Source organism: Phasianus colchicus, chromosome 3 (assembly GCF_987193195.1).
Source record: "Phasianus colchicus chromosome 3, bPhaCol1.hap1.1, whole genome shotgun sequence".
Lineage (NCBI taxonomy): Eukaryota > Metazoa > Chordata > Aves > Galliformes > Phasianidae > Phasianus > Phasianus colchicus.
This window is the reverse complement of record NC_143438.1, coordinates 13,469,836-13,487,107: the sequence shown is the minus strand read 5'-3', so window position 1 is coordinate 13,487,107 and position 17,272 is coordinate 13,469,836. Positions and strand designations below refer to the sequence as shown.

General features: G+C 42.7%; 1 protein-coding gene across 2 annotated transcripts in view; it reads right to left on the bottom strand.

The window, feature by feature from the left end:
- The window catches only part of PXDC1 (PX domain containing 1), a 191,341-nt gene that overhangs the window by 761 nt on the left and 173,308 nt on the right, over nucleotides 1–17,272 (bottom strand). For both annotated transcript variants that reach the window (XM_090136994.1, XM_090136993.1), the window contains one exon: nucleotides 3,798–3,912. In XM_090136994.1, the coding sequence (XP_089993120.1) occupies nucleotides 3,798–3,912 (115 nt within the window). The remainder of the gene's footprint in view (nucleotides 1–3,797; nucleotides 3,913–17,272) is intronic.

Genomic DNA, 17,272 nt, shown 5'->3' with positions numbered 1-17,272 from the left:
TATTAAGGAAGTTGCACGCTGTTAACGTGTGTTCTCAGCAGTTTGGGGAGGAGGAACAGGAAAGGTGGCTTTGGTCTCTTCTGCTGTTCAGACTGAAAGGAACACTCTGTTCCCTGCCATAACGTGGAGGAATCTCAACGCTGGAGCAGCACTGGAAACCAGTGAGCATCACCCTGGGCAGAGCAAGCCCCTGGTCTCATAATGGGCATCCTGTCTGTCAGCACCCAGCCACAGCTTGCAGGATTTAGAGTCAGGACCCAGACAAATATCATCGTGTTTACAGAGAAGGAAAAGAAACCGAATTTCCTTAGCCTTTGAGTTAGCATTTCCATATTCTTGGAAGGCAAGCCATGGCAGTATGAAGAGCACCTGGCACAAATTCCTGTTTTATGTAGAATTTGCTACAGCCTCATTTCGTGTAATAACAACCATGGCTATATTTTACTGTTCTATGGGATGTATGCTTGGTTGCCTTTTTTATCTAAAATAATCTTGTACTGTGGAGGTAAAGTTATGACAATGCAATAAATCAAAGCTACTTGGTACAAAGACTGGTTAATAAAGTAGCCTATTAGAATGCACACTATTTATATAATGAAGAAAACCAAGAAGAGTTCATAGGATCATGGAATAATTCAGGTTGGAAAGGACCAGAAGGATCATATTCCAGCTATGGGATCAGATCAGATCAGGATGCACAGGGCATTATCCAGATGCAACGGGGAATTTTTCAGTTCATGACAGCAAGGTATACTGTGAGAGTTGGGTGTGGGACAAGGAAGAGAGACGAATTAATTAAAAATGGTAAAAATGGCTGAACTATGTGGGAAACAGGCAGAAAAGCCTGTGCTCATTTCAGCACTCTCCCCATTAATCCTGGGATTAAACTAAAGACACTCAACTTTTACCATTCTTCTGATGTCAGCAAATATTAGTGAAGCTCACTGGCAAAATGTCCCATCCCTCCCTGTTGCAGATACAAGCAGAAAATGGCAACCTATTACTTGTACCATTCATGCTGCTGGCAGAAGTCTGTACCGCTATGCAGGATGGTGTGCAGCGAGGGAAAGCTTCCCATTCTCTGTCCACCAGGGATGTTTATTATCCTAAACCCAGGGAAAATTACCTGTACAGTAGCTATTGGAAAAGATAATGAATGTTGCAAAGCCAAGCAACCTGGCGTTGGTAAATGCTGCAACTAAGATTCCTTGGGTAATTTGTTATGGGTTAATTTGTGCCCCAAATCTTGTGCGTATACATTCCAGTGCAACCTTTAATTATGTGCGCATTATGATGCAATCTATAATTGCACCCTTACATACAATATTTCTTGTAGAACTCTTACCATTTTCAAAAAAAGTTTAAAAAGGAAAAAAAAAAATAGATGGCCACTTAAGAAGCCCTGACTCTCAGCGGGATTTGGGCTCTTAAAATACCTTTGAGAATCTGGGTCTTAATGAGGAGCGATTCAATATTTTGTTTTCTCTTTGTTCAGTATGGAGCCACATGACTTATTTAATGCACTATCTTCAAACTCTGCTCTCAAGATCTAATGATTAATGTCCTCATGAGCTTTTTTATAGTTCTCCCCTATGAAGTATACAAGTGTTTCACAAATATTAATGCATTTATTTTCACGGCATCTCCATAAGATAAAGATTTATTGCCATTCTTTTTATTGGGAAACCCAGAGGCAGATAGGTTAAGGTGAAAACTATGAAGTTTTGGGTGCCTAACTTGCAGCTCCTAGCAGTTTAGCATTCTTGAGCACAGTGCAGCATTTTGTATTTTCAAAGCACAGCTACTCTTGGCAACCGTGATCATGCAGTGCTTTTGTACATCAGAGTCCGGAGTCTCAAGGCATGCACTCATAAAAGGAGACAAAAGCAACTGGAATAACATCAGATGAGGCTCGGAGGAAGAGGCAGAAGCCTGACATCACTCCTGGGCAAAATGTTGAAGCTGCTGAGGCAGCACTTGATTAATAAAGAATTAAAACCGAGTAAGATAATTAGAGACAGTTGACCTGGATTTTAGAAAAAGAAACCCTGCCACACTACCAATTCTTAAATGAGCTCATAAATTTGGTTAATGAAGATGGAGGTCCTCCTGTACTGTATTAGCAACTGGAGAGTAAGAAAGATAAACCTGTGGTAGCTCTATGTTACTGGGTTGTTCTCTTCTAGTGGTGACACCAGAACAGCTGAATTCCATCAGCTTCTTGGGATCATTTCCTTGCTAGAAATTAGTTCCCTTTGCAGTCTGCGTGCAGAAGTGCTCCTGCATTCACCCCTGCTTCAGAGCAGGGCAAATTGGCAAAGTTCATTCTGACGGCCAATTTAAATTGCATGAGCTTGTCAGGAGAATTCTCCGTGAGTGGAGTTAAGGAGCTAGCTCAGATATTTCTATACCTGTCAGCTGTCGCCCAGCTGTCTTTCTAAATGATGAATTCAATTCCCTGCAGAAGCAGTGGCACACCTCAGCTCTTCTTGCAGCCTCCCACCTCGTTTATGATTCACCGCTACGACAAACGGGGCAGGGTCGTATGAGGAACAGCCTTCCTCACTGCAAAGTGACCCACATTGAAAGCAGGTTTGTCCTGTTCACCAAATAAGGCAAACCCTCCATGGAAAAAGCAGGAGGTACTCATGTAATTAAAGGCTTTTGTCCCAGTACAAACAGAAACACTGCACTCATTATTTATACATGTGTAACATAGACGTGTGAATACAGACACACACAGAGACCAAATTAGATTTACATAGGCTTCTTTACCCACTGTTATTCTTTACTTTCAAGTGTTTGATTTTGCATTCTTTGTGGTGTTTTAATGTAAGGTTTTTTCTCTGTGTGTATACATTAAAACAATGCAAAAAACAATGAGTGCTCACACAAGACAAGTTACACAGTGTGTATAATTTTTAGACACAGATGGTTTGAATGCCTTAATGGAATGTAGGGAAATTAGGTAGGAATTAAGTCAGTCCAGTGGCTTTTTTATTTTAAACAGATCTTCAAATACTAGAATTAAATAAATTAAATGAAATGAACAATTAAGTTAAATTAAATTAAACACAGGCTTTGAGCTGGATTCCTGCTTCGAAGGACCAAAGTCTCAAACAGCATTCATTCTACATTCCCTTGGTCATGAGACTGTAGTCAAATATCTGATGTTGAACATCACCAAGTGTAAATATATTGTATATATTTTCTGCATCCTCCTCTGAGGCTGCTGACAGATTCTTCGCAGAAATAACGAGACTGGAATAGTAATCCTTAGAGTTTGGTAGAAAGATGGGTGCATTTTCACCTATAATGGGAGTCACAACCAGCTACATGCAGATGGCTACTGCCACTTTTACGGTGTAACTTGATTTCTAATGGGAATGCGAAAGCCAGACAGCACCTAGGATATTCCTTGAGGATTTAGAGGAAAGGAATCATGACACCCTGAGGTAGCTCAATGACTCAGAATGCAGCCCTCAGACAGATAAATTACACCTTGCATGCAGACTAACTGTGCAAGTGTGTGTATGTGCTACCGAAAATAACCAAACAAATGTAAGGACAGCAGCTCACAGCCTAATTGCCTCGAATGTATTAATCACTAGGTTCCAATCTTGCAGGACTAAACTGGCATATTTAATAAGGATAGAACATATAATCAAGAAACTCATTTGCACATGAAATATTTCCCTTTGCTTTTTTAAAAATTACATCTGAGTAAAAGAAACGCTCAATGGAAATTGTTTCATTCCATGCCTGCTCCTCTACTGCACACGCAAGCTCCGACTCACCTGGCATCCAAATGGCTTTGCTATGGGTGAGTGAACTCCAAGGAACACAGTCTTCATATTTCCTTGATCCTGCCCATCCTTTTTTGCATTATATGGCATTCTCTGATGCTGTTCCCTAAATCACAGACAGGAATCAGTGGGACAACTGGCAAAGACCCTGCTAAATTTGACCAGCCTTAATACAGCCCAGGATACTCTACCATTGCCTATCCACAGGGAGTACCCGCATCATTGGCCATAGTTCATCTCCTGGTTTGGGTTCTCCACAATAAATCCTTTCAAAAATATCAAGAAGAGCATATTCTCAATTCTCTGCATACCATCCGACCGTGACCGTGCACATATGGTTTAAGTGGGAAACAAGAGTGTTAATTAGTTCAAGTCAGAGAAAGTGCATGTTGATTTTGCTCAAGAAAATTGTTATGAAAAAAAATAACCGCCACAAGAACAAAGGGAAAAGAAAGAGGTGGGGGGGAAATCATAGCTTTTTATTTTTTATTTTTTATTTTCTATCAACACGTGAAGATTTGGGAGAGAACAGGCTTGCACTGCTAGGAGTTAAATAGCTTGTAGCTACCTAGAATCCAGGTCAGCTTGTGTAAATACAGCTCTGTGGTGCGGTCAGCTCAGCAGACTTTGTCTTTCCAGGCACATCCACCAGTTTGTACCCTACCCACAAAGGTCAGTACTCCCTCTCCAGCACTCTAGCAATGTTGTCTTGCATTGTTAGACCTGATCCTGGAAATACCAAGCTCCTATTTAACAACACATTTTGTTGTTTGTTGGTTGGCATTTGTTGTTGTTGTTGTTGGCTTTTTTTTTTTTTTTCCAGCCTGAGCATATGCAGCCTAAGATCAGTGAGCAGCTGATTTTGATTTTGCTCTGGAGCAGGTAGGATGTGGCTCAGCAGGACGCTACCCTGTGTGTCCATGGGGAGGTGAAGCCATCAGGCCTACCAAGTGTTCTGCATCAAATGGCTGCCTCAGACCTGCCTCAGCCTGTTCTGCTGATGCTGGGTCTGTGGAGTCTGAGAACACAGCAGCCAGCTAGAAAAGGCAAATTGCTCTCCATCTGGAGGCATCTAGTTAGCAACATATTGCTTGGAGGGAACAGCTGCCAGCAGCAGCCAGTGGAGAATGGGAGGTTACACCTGGGGAGAGGAGAAATGCTACAAGAGAGGGAAACAACATCTGGTGTGCGGAGGTCTGGCTTAAGGAAAAAGAGAAACAGCAAATAGTAAACAATACTGGGAAGAGACAAACTTGGTTTAGGATGACAGGGGAAAGGGAAATTAAACTTTCCTCCCTGCGAAGTTCCTGTTTGTGGTTCATAGAACTATAGAATCTTTTGTATTGGAAGGGACCCTTAAAGGCCCTCTAGTCCAACTCCCCTGCAATGAACAGGGGCATCCACAGCTACATCAGGTTGCTCAGAGCCTCCTCCACACCTTGGATGTCTCCAGGGACGGTGCACCAACCATCTCTCTGGGCAACCTGTTCCAGTACCTCACCACCCTTATCATTAAAAATTTCATCCTTATATCCAATCTAAATCTTTCCTCTTTTAGTTTGAAACCATTTCCTCTTGTCTTACCAAGTGGTTAACATACAAAAGGACAGAGGAGCATATATGAGAAGTGCAGACTTTGCTGTGGAAGTTGTACTCCCCTGTACCCATTTGCTGATCAGGCTGCAGAGCAGGCATGGCCAATGGCCTCCATCACCAGGGAAGAGTGTGATTTTTGCTAGCAAACCCACTTTTCTCTTAAGACAACCACTATTTTCTACCATCTTCCTCAGGAAGAAATGAACCAGGCTGCAAGTAGCAAGCATTTTAAAAAACAATCTGTACTGGTGACCGCAGCTGTTGTAAATTGTTCCCTCTTGTGACTTGTCATGGGAGAACATGAAAGGCCTCCACCAGCTTCGTGGTTCTTTGGGATGAGATAGGAAATAAGCCAAACCTGTCTTGGCAAACATCTCACATATCTCATTGCTTAGTTGCTCTGCCAGCTACCTCAGGGGGACATTTTCATGTCTTGCTCCTTCCCATAGTGATGAAGTTCCTGGTTTTGTCAGAAGGCTGCATACGTTTATTAGCTTTAATACTGTTTCTGGATTTTTAGGTGGGGGAGACACTGTCAGGCTAGATTCTCAGTGGTGTTGACCCATCTGCAATCTCTCAACTCAGTGCCAAATAATGATCCTCAATAGTCACCTCTCTGGCTCCTCATTTTCATAACCTCCCCCCTAGCTGGTGACTTAAGTGGTGCCCAGTTCAGCTTCTCCTCTGCAGCACTTACTTGTGTTCCTCACACGTGTCACCCCTCTATACTGCCCTGATACCTACAAAATGAGGACCAATCTGCGTAATTATGCTGCAGTTCTCCATTAACCTCTCTCACTTATTTTTAAAAGCATGTTGCTATGGGAGAATGCTCCTGGAGTCAGTTATTTCATTTTTTTTTCTTAGAGCTTAAACCCATTCTTCTCATATTTTCAGCTCAGAGGACAAACCTTTATTCCATTAGTTAATGCAGATGCAAACTGTGTTGTTCACTCATCAAAGACCTCAGATCAGTGCACGTTGGGCATTAGCTGACAGTAAAAAAAGGAAGAAGGTGACGGGTAACAAGTTTTAAAGTTTAAGACCAAGTTTCTTTACCAGATTTCATTATAGATAGAAAAAGTAGGTGTGGTACAAAGCTCATAATTACTTCTTTTAAAAACAGAAATAGAAGAACAGAGTCCAAGCTGGATGAAGTTCACAGGCTGCTGTTTTCTTTAAGTGAATTTAACTAAATCTTCTGTGAACTTTAAATCAGACTTCTTTGCTGCCTTTGCCTTCTAATTGCAGGAGGTGCAGACTCCTGAGCTGTGACAGATATTAGGCATCCATAATCCTCTCATTTTTCAGGTTGGCTGCTACTGTCATGGAAAACATTGGTATCAGCTTCACCTTTTTGCAAAACAGTCAGCATTTGGTTTGGCTGAACAAAAAATATTTTGGAATGGACCTCAGTGACCTTCTGCAAATTGATAGCTGGCTTTCAACAAGCAAAGCTGAGTCATCAGTTGAATGGGGTTGAAATTCAACCCATATATCTGTAGCGAATCTTGCATTTCCAGTGCAATAGGCTTTGTGACATTCAGGTTTTAAAACAGCTTTGAAGTGCCCCTGATCAGAGTTTCACTGTGTTGGATTTGTTACACATGATACCTGGGAGGAAGTGAATTTAGACGGTTTAGTCATTTGGGTTCTCCTGTTCTGTATACATTTTCCTGAGAAATTTCCAGTTCCTCAGAGGGAAAAAAATTCTGGCTCCATCCAAAATCAGACTCTTCTCGTAGATTTGGTGCTGAAGTGAGCAAGTGGTTCACCTTCTTTTATTAACAAGCCCCTTCTTTGTGGGTTTTGTGACAAGGTTTTGATGTGAAGTCCACAATGTTGGCAACATCCTTTTCAAATCTAGTCCACCAATACAGGGAAATTTAGGCTCCTCTGGACCAGAAGGACTGTGTCATCAATTTTACTGAATGTTTTAGGATGTTTGTTGAACTTCTGAACCTTCTTCAACCTCTCCCATCAAGTACAGTGCAACAAAATTTTCACAGAGTGAACAGTTTCATTGCTGGCAGACTACTTAACTGGGCAGAGGGAAGCAAGATACATAATACTTTTATTTCACCTCCCAAAATGTAACACCTCCTTTAAACATTTAATTAAATTCTGTTTTCAGATTTTACCAACAGTGTCAAGAGAATCCCTGGGATCAGTACCTTCCATAACAGTTTCCTAGAGTGCCAAGTTTCCAGCTTACAGCCTTCTCTGACAGCCTGATTGCAAAGCCTGCTGCAGGCTGCCATTTCACAAGCTGCATCATAATATTATTCTCAGTAATTGGTAAGTCTCAGCTTTAGCAGGAATTATACAGATCCTGTAACCACTTTCTGTAATCCGGTGAATGCTACGTGAGCAGTCATGTTGTTACCCACTACAGCAGGCACAGAACCGCTTGTACTTTATAATAAAGTGCTGTAATTTGCCCACCACAGCTCAGTCCATTATTTTTTTTAAAACTTCCCTTGTGCTTTAAGGAACCATGGTTTCCATTATCTCATTTTAAACAAATGAGGTTTGAGTATTTGTTGTGAGTCTTTGAAACGCTGGGGTGACAGTCTGCTTATACACAAAGAAACTGAAATTAGCTTCAAGTCTACATCTCCATGCAGGGATGTATTTTCCTCCTGTTGAGCATAATGGCTTTAGATGCAGGGTGGGTTTTTTTGTTGTTGTTTGTGGGTATTGGTTTGATGATGTTGGGTTTTTTTTACAAAATTAAGTGTTGTGCTTAGTATATCAGGATGTTGCCTTTTACCTTCTTCTTCCTCAAAAGTAAGTTACCGCTTACTTTCGTTGTTCACTTTGAAGGACTTCATCTGTTTTGTGGGAATATACAAAAGCCCAGTGTTTCCAGTGTTTGTCTTGAGCAGTTTTTTTTCCCCCAAAGAAGGAACAGAAACAGTATGAAAATGTTTTCTGGGCACTTAGTTGCACTTTGCACAAAGCAATTTGCATCCAAAATTCACTACAGAAGCAAAATTTGCTGTCACAGGTATCTGAACAATGAGATCACTGCTGAAAAGAGAGTGAAACCAGGCATGAAGAGAGATAAGCCATGTTTTCCAGAGCTATAGGCATAAATTATGGCTAATAAAGTACCTCAAAAACCCAAGCAGGCAATTAGCCTTTGATTCTAATTGCTGGTAGCAAGGGACAGTCTGAGCACTATCCAATCTCCCTCACATTTTCAGCATCTAGTTTAAATGCCATGTAAGATGTGTGAAGTTTGGAGCCTATCATACCTTTGCAGCCAGGGTTAAGAGCTGGACACTTCCAGAGAGCAATGCATAGCATCCAAAGCTGCCTGCCTTACATTAGCTGTTGTGTGTCTATCCACACTAAACTCTTTCTACCAGCTACCTCAGTATAGCTAAACTTAAAACACATATATTTCTTTTTCAAACAGAAGAAACAGTGTATAATTACTCACCCCTTCAGGAATCCAGAATTCCTTAAAATCCTGAATATTAAGGGAAATGCAATTTTAACAATAATCTATGGTACTCAGCTAATCTGGATTATTTTCCTGCTTTTACACACATGCTGTACTTTTTCTCAAGGTCTAGGACATAGTGGAGAAGAAGGAGCTCGTCTCTTTGCTATTCATTTTACTGGAAAAATGACTACTTCTCACAAAATGAACCCCAAATCCAAAGTCTCAGAGGTCAGAGCTCAGAGTTTTCAAATCCAAAGGCTTTGAAAAGGTCCAGAAGGCAGAACAAGGCGACGCCATGCATTCCTTGTGCTTTGGCACAGTGAGGCTTGAGTGAAGAACAACGAAACCAAGACTCAGCGGGGCCAGGTTTCCACCACACTTCCTGCCCTTAGGAAAAATTTCTTCTCAGAAAGAGTGGTGAGGCACAGACTACCTAGGGGGGAGGTGGAGTTACTGTCACTGGAGTTGTTCAAGAAAAATGTAGATGTGGCGCTGAGGGACATAGTGGGCATGATGGGGATGGGTTGGCGGTTGGACTCGATGAGCTTAGAGGTCTTTCCAATCTTAACAACTCTGATTTTAAGACAAGTGGTTCCAGCCTGCAGCAGGACAGCTGAGCAGGCAATGGGGCATTTCTCCTCACCTTGGAGATGTGGGGAGAAAAGGGGCCACGGTTTCACACACAGAAATGTGCTGCAGGAGGAGAGGAAGCAGCACAGTGAGAAGAGATGTACTTGAGTGCAGAGCCCAGGTTCATTGACCTGATTTTTAGGGATAAGGATGAAAGGCACTAGAGCACACTCTGGGGATCTTCAGCTTGGTGCTACTCAGAGTCGGTTGATGCCCTGGGGAGGATCTGCCTGTAATCCCTCTGAGGCTATCAGAAGATGTATACTCCTTAGGGCCCAGTAAGAACAAGTTTTTAAAAGTCTCTAGAGGGAGTATGAAAAACAACATTTAACTATTTAACTGAATGCCCTTCCTGGTAATAACACAAGAGTGTATGTCTACCTTCTTCTCACCAGAATGTGGGACAGTGATTTATCAGTCCCCATGGAAGACCTCTACTCTCTGCTGGAGAGCTCACGTGCAGAAAAGCTGGGATGCTCTTACTTCTAGATAACTAATAGATGTTAATTAATGGCATCAGTCTGTAAAATCCTGCTTGTGATTCAATGCAAGAACAATTCAATAATGTCATGTATTATGCTGGGTGTACATGTCAAGCAGATATTCAATATATTAGTTGTTTCCCAGGCAATTGTAACAATTTTTTTTTTCCTTCCCCTTGTCCCCCCCCACCCTTTTTTTTTCCTTCCCCTGAGAGAGTAAAATGTTTCAATTGACTCAATTCTCCATCATAATTTTACTGTTTAATCCCCAGGGCCAGAGCAATTACTTTCCTTTTTCCTTTGATATCCGATGCCCTCCAGCTGGGTGCTAGATTAGCAGACCCAGGTGCTAAATTTAGTAGAATTAGTGTGCATAAGCACTAATTAAACTAGTCACAGCAGCCACTGCCTTCTTCACCACGAATACCTTCCAGGCATCCCCTTAAAAAAGAAGACGTGTGAATTTACAGGCTTCCTGAGGAGCCGCACTGGGTACGGAGGGCTGCTGACTGTAATCCCCAATTTAGCTACACAGTGTGGAGCAGCACTTTCCTGAGTTACCTCATCTGAGAGGGCCAGTGCCAGCCTAGAGAGGACTATTGCATTCATAGTCTGGAAACAGAGCTGCCTTCAGCTGTCCCAGGAGGGAGGCATGGCATCTGGGTTATGTGCTACCTGGGTGTAAGACCTGGAGTACCCACCTCCTCAGAGCTTACATCTGAAGGCATCGTTCTACACTGCAGCTGAAAGAGCAGCAGCTCTCACAATCCAGCACTTTCTCACAGTTTCTTTTCCACACTCAGTAGACAATTTCTCTAACTGCTGCTTCTGCAGATGTAGGCTGGGGTCTCTGCATTCAAGAGAGGCCTCCTTTATTTTTTTACTTCCTGTGAAACATGGGAAAAATGAAAATTCTCTGGGTGATTTCTACCTTCATTTGTGCAAGGGCAATGACATTCCCTTTAGAGGATGTCTTTTAGTGATGCCATGGAAACCTCCCCATTTTTAAAGGATTTGAGCAGTGTAATTCACTGGAAGTTGCAGAACAACTACTGGTGTACCAGGGAAGAGAATTCAGCTTGTTCTCCTTGAACATGAAAATGAAGATCTTGAAACAAATAACTAACAAACAAAATCCCTTAATCTGGAGTACTCTCTTGAAGCAGAATTCATCCCTGATAATGATCTACCACAAAATGTACCAATTAAGCCCTGGTTGAGTCCTCAAAATAGGTCTTCAAGACGCGTCTGTTTTGTGCTGATTCTCTCCACAGGAGCTAAGTGCACTCCAAGCTCTATTTGTTTGCTGAAACCAAGAGAAAGACAGCAAGGCTTTCTGCAGAACCCAGGCTCTCACAGCTCACTCAAGCTGTTGGCATTTTGTTTAATCATTAAGGAATGGGTATACATGTGTTTTGGAGTCTCCATTTAAATGCATTACCAAGTAGCTGTGTGCTGCTCTGTGTTGTAATTGTATGGTTTTCTTAAACTTTCTGGTTTACTGTGTACCTTTGCTACAAGCGAAAAAAGGCAGCACATCCATTTTGAGCCTTTAAGACAACTGACCCTGAGCAGTCAGCAAGGGCAGAAGAAGATTGCTGGTATCACCAACCAGCTGCAATATAGTGGGAATAACACTGAAAGAGATGAGGTAAAAACAAATGAGTAGATAGTGTCCCCACAGCTCCAGTGGTATTTCATGAAAATGTTCAAGTGAGCTTGTATTGTTTGCCTGAAATTTAGGAAGTTGACTTAAATGATAAGCACAACTCACCAATTCAGCACAAGTAAACTGATAGCTTGAGCTCAGTAGATTAGGCTTTGAATATTGCTGTCATCATTCTTACTGGGAAGATGGAGAAAAGCTCTTGAAATGAAAGGGGGAAGTGCCCCATGTAGCCCTCTGGATTTGAAGGCAAATCATGTTAAGATGAGATGGTAGATGCTATGGGGACTGGCTCTAAGCCTCTGTGTTGTGCAAGACTGTTATTTTTCTCAAGTGATTTTTCAGAAAGGTGCATTAAATGGTTTTCTCTAAGCTAGAGCAGAAAAAGTATGTGTATTTGTGCTCCTGAGCACTGCTGTCTGCTCTATCAGGTTAGCATGTGACTCTGGTATGTTGTGCAATACTTACGAACGTAAGTCTTCAGAAACTGACTGCTAGTCATTTAAAACAGGTGTTGTCTATTTTGTTCCATGATGCAGAGCCTGCTGTAGCAGACCTCCTGACTTCTGGCTGAACTCACTTTTTACCATCCCCACCTATTACTGGGCTTTAGTTTCACTGGAGCTGTCCTCTGAGCTAATTAGCGTATGGCAGTGAGCTGGGGAATATGTAGGTGACATCCATTTTCTGACACAGATAGCAATTAAAGGTGTGAAATTTCAACAGCAAGGTTAAAAGCCTGAATAAATCACCATAAGGCAAAACACATGCTAATAATATATTTCTCTATCATGCTGTGCACATAAATACCAAAGAAACCTCACTGCACTACTATGATTACTATTATCATGTCATCTGGGCAAGTTTTTATGCAGAGATCATAAATTTGCATTCAAAGACTGATGTGCACACTACTCCGTGTCATACATTCCCCAGGGCAATGTCATGGTGGTGGTGGTGGTGGTGGTGGTGGTGCTAGGAGAAGCAATGACTGGCAAAGGTCTCACATCATGCTGATGCTAAGTCTGTGACAGGGATTCATGATTCCTGACTGCCAGTACCAGGCGTGTAACATTCAGCAGACAAATATCTGTTCACCCTTTTATCTTCCTTAACTCCAGTTTCCCTCTTAAAGTCAAGAACTGCCAAAGCCAAGAATTGTTGAACAAAGCCTTCTCCCAGTCCCCTTTTAGGACTCACAAACCAGTCACAGAGACTCTGTAGTAGGTAGAGTGGCTGCAAAACATGTAGATATGTGAAATTCCTGTAAAACACCCTGGGAATCCAAACATGCCATTTTCAATTTTTTTTTAAACCTAGTAATCAGTGCTTCAGACTGTGGGGCAGAATCGTAGCATATCCCAAACTGGAAAGGAATCACAAGGATCATCGAGTCCACACAGGACCACCCAAAGTTCAAACCCTATGTCTGGTCTGAGAGCATTGTCCCATTGCCTCCTGAACTTGAGGATAGCCAATAAAGCCCAATTATTCCATCCAAACAGCACAAATCTCAAAGGTAATCTAGTTTGATCGCTTGTACAACACCTAAATAACAGCTAATAATGCACTAAGATCCCCAAATGGTGCTATGTATAAAAGAAATTTGACTGGTATGTTTGTACTATTTATTCTGTAAGTCTTCATGTTCTCTGCTGGAGGTCTAAATTAGAACCTCGTCTTTCTGCACTTCCTGCTCCTAGAATGAGATTCCTCAGTCACAGGTTGGCAAAGGAAGGCTGGACAGCATTCACTTTTCAAGATACAAGTACTCCCATTTGTACAGACTACCGTGATCATTTAGGAACAGCACAGTTTGCTTTCTCCTCTGACAAAGATTGAGCTGCCTCTGTAGTATATTCCATCAGACTGAGCCCTACTCCACTTGCTTGTGTCAGGTGGCTCACTGAAGGGAGCTATGGGGCAATGAACTGACATAGCTAAGGTAGGATCACGGACTCAGGGTGGGAATGGAAATCCATGCCAAAAAAGGCCTCTCAGAGCACAGGGCACCTACCCTGTGGCAAGCACATCTGTTCTTTTATAAATTGCAACAGTCTGACATTTCACCTAAGCCAGGTGCACCTTCGAGGTCCCTGTTCTCTTTTCCCCCCATCACAGTCGCACATACTTGAAACCTGCCATTTGCACGCACAGTGGCAGATGTTCCCGTGCCTCCCTCACTTCTCAGCAGGTAGGAGTTTCATCGTAAATGTTATTCATGGGCATCTAGTGGATTAAGAACACCTAAAAAAATAAAGTTTTTTTTTTTAATTTTTTTTTTTATTCCAGCTATCTAACCTAAACTGTCACGAATAGAGCACAAGATGGCCATAATACAGCGCAGGATCTTCCTTGCCTGTATGCAAAAGCCCAGGAGCCACAAGCAGCTCTCTGATATTTAAAGGGTCATCAATATCATTGAATCCAAAGAGATGGAGTTTCTAACTTCTCCTGACAGTATGCAACTTAAGTGCAGTTAAAAATACAGACAGTGGGTTTTCAAGCGCGAGGGAATGCAGTGCCAGCAATTTGAGGTCTGTGCTGTTGCACACAGAAGTTGCACACTGGGCAGTTTTTGGTTTTAGTCCTGAAGGTAGAACTGTGAGATTTATAGGAGATGACGACAGTGATTTTGACCCACTGTCCTTTCTGCAACTAGTGCCCTTGCTCTTCATGCTGTTGCTCTTGGTGAGCACTCGTAGTGAGGCTCAGAACAGCACCACATCATCAGCACAGCAGCTCCTTTCAAACAAGAAAATCCACTGCAATAGCTGTGCTATTACCCTTCCTCCAAAGCATGCCCTGTATGCTCCATCTGCCCGCATGCATGGTTAACTGAGTGCTAGACACAACTTGACAACACATTATTTATTTGAATGCACTTTGGCATGTCAGATAGTTCTCTATTAAAATAAGGAGAATTACAGGCACCTCCTTTTTCCTCAGGGTTTTCTGATGCAAAGGACCACTTTATTAGCATGTTCCACAGTAAGGAAGTCGTCACAGTCTCTCTTGCTTATCTATCATCATTTCCTTAAAACTTACAGACATCTAGCATCACTGATATCTCAAGTACCTCTGTCAATTTAGAATGAAATTTGCCAATAAAACTAAGAAGAATTGTGTAGGAAGACAAACAGATGACATGGCTCAACAAACTGCTTATCTTAAGAAACCAGGCTACAAAAATGACAAACAAATAAAACAAAGACACCAGAGCAGCCTCCCTCTCCCCCAGGCTGTGAGCAACTACATCCTTCCTTTTGACAAAGAGACACAGGCGTTTGTCCCAGAGGAGAGGAAGAAAACACAATGCAAAAACCGGCCTGCATAGGAAGCATTCCTGTCAGGTTTAAAAAAAGCATAGCCATTCTTCTTTCTCACCCTTTGAAAACAATTTTTCCTCCATGGAACAACTCCCAGTGCTGAATGCAAGCCCTCAGCAAGGTGCACTGACGTGGTGCTGGATGCCATCAGCCAGTGGCACCAGGCAGCCCGACCTCCAGGCTCTGAAGGCTGGAGACCAAGGCAAAGGCAAGCACGGTCCGTGCAAGAGCACAAGTGCACGCGTGGGGCCAATTGGCCTTTCGGAGCCTGTGAATAGCTCCTCAGGGGCAGGAGAGCAGCCAAGGGGCAGTGTGAAGGCCAGCTGGAGCAGGAAGCTCGCTGCGGGGCCTGTGGCAGGCAATGGGCGATGAGGACACTGCAGCAGGGGACAATTATTTTGTAAAGTGAGGCTCTCCCCTGTTGGCAAGCCCCGCAGCAATAGAATTCATTCTTTTCGGGAGGGTAAAAATAAAAGCAACTAGCTTTTATTTGTGTGAGGGAGGAGGGTAAAAATAAAAGCAACTAGCAGTTTTATTATTATTACTAATTTGCATAACAAAAATTTATCTTGCTCACTGCCTTCTAGCACTGGAGCTCCCTGTGCTAGATAAGTTTTGAAGTGTCTTAAAACCACTCTGAAATCAAGTTTCTGCCTCTCTTACAGGCTGAGCTTTGCCTTTCTCTCCGATTTCTGACATTCTCTGTTTGTAGAGAGGAGAAGACAGAAGAAAGCAATAAGAGTTAAAAAAACAACTGTGCATAGATAGACTTCAACAGTGTAATCTTTCTGTGCCAGTGAAAACTTACCCTTCTCTTTTGTTACTTGGATAATAAACCTTCCATGAGGCTCACGCTACCTGGCAACCAGCAATGAAACAAGAGTTTCTTCTGGCTCTGTCCAACGCTCCGTTTTGTACCAGTTTCCAGACCAGGATGAGCTCAGCATCCTAATCTGGTTTAGGTGAGGGCTCCACCACTGCTTCCTAGCCTGCTTTATTACAGCCCATGTCAGACTCAGCTGCTGCGAACTGAGCCTGTTGGCAGGCTGCTGAGCCTGTTGTGCATGTAACATCTCACCTGTGTTGGGTCCTGAATGCAGCATGAGCCTCCCTCTTTTCTCATGCAGGCTTTAGTCTGCAAGTGAGGCACAGTAAACTGAGAAGCTGTATTGCTTTCAGGTTCCTGCTCCATCCTGCAGTTCACAAATGTTAAACTTGCTGACACTACAAAACAGCATCCAGGCCGTGGCTATCACAGACTCCCAGAAGGGCTGAGGCTGGCCCTCTGGGTCCATTCAACCCCTGTTCCAGCAGTGACACCCAAAGCAGAGTGCCCAGGCCTCTGTCCAGGTGGCTGCTAGAGATCTCCAGCAAGAGACTCCGCAGTCCCTGTGGGTAATCTATTCTAGGCTGCTGTAGTAATCTGTATTTCTACCGGCACAAAGTCATAACTGTAAGTCCCAGTATCCAAACACATCAATCTACATGCAAGAGCCTGGGACTGTAATTATCCACTAGACCTTAATGAGACTAAAGATTAATAATGCTCTGATGTCAAATGTTTCCACAGATTTACAGCTGATATCTTACATTTGTCCATAGTTGAACTCTGTGACTTCCTTATTTACTGCAGTATTGCCAAGATGCAGAAACAAAAGTCCATGAAGAAATACTGTAGTAGGACAAAACAAGCTTAGTGTTTTTCAGATGATCTCAGACCTTTATGCTGAAGCAGATTTTATTTCAAATAAAGCGATCTGCTTCTGCTCTGAATTACCCGCAGCGTATGCCCCAGTCAGACCAAGACTGCATATTTCTAAGTTAAATCCCTTAAATCTGCACAGAGCAGTAAAGAAAGCTCTGAACTTTCTGCTGTGAGAGCAGGATTGCAGGGCAACTGTAAAAGAGTCTGGGCTGCAGCACAGAGCTGTCAGCAAGCAACTGAAGGGCTGGCGAGAGCCCCCCCAGGCTGTTAGGAAATGATGGATCTCACAGGGCAAGGGGCAGCAGGACGTGTGGGTGGGCAGGGCAGACGAACAAACTGCATTCTTCTCCTCCCACAGGATTTTCTTTACTCCTAAACATGCAGATAAAATAGGGGAAAGAGACACATTTTTCAAACCCAGGCAGCTCGTTGAAGATTTATGTTCGATCTCCAACTCCAGTGAAAAGGAAACAAAAAGGATTTATAAGGAATGAGATGAAGATAAATGCAAAAAAAAAGGTCACAATGCTGTAAGATGAATGAATGGGCCGGCCTCTTGGAACAGCACGCTCAGTGCGGCTTACCCTAAAAGCGGCTGTTGAAT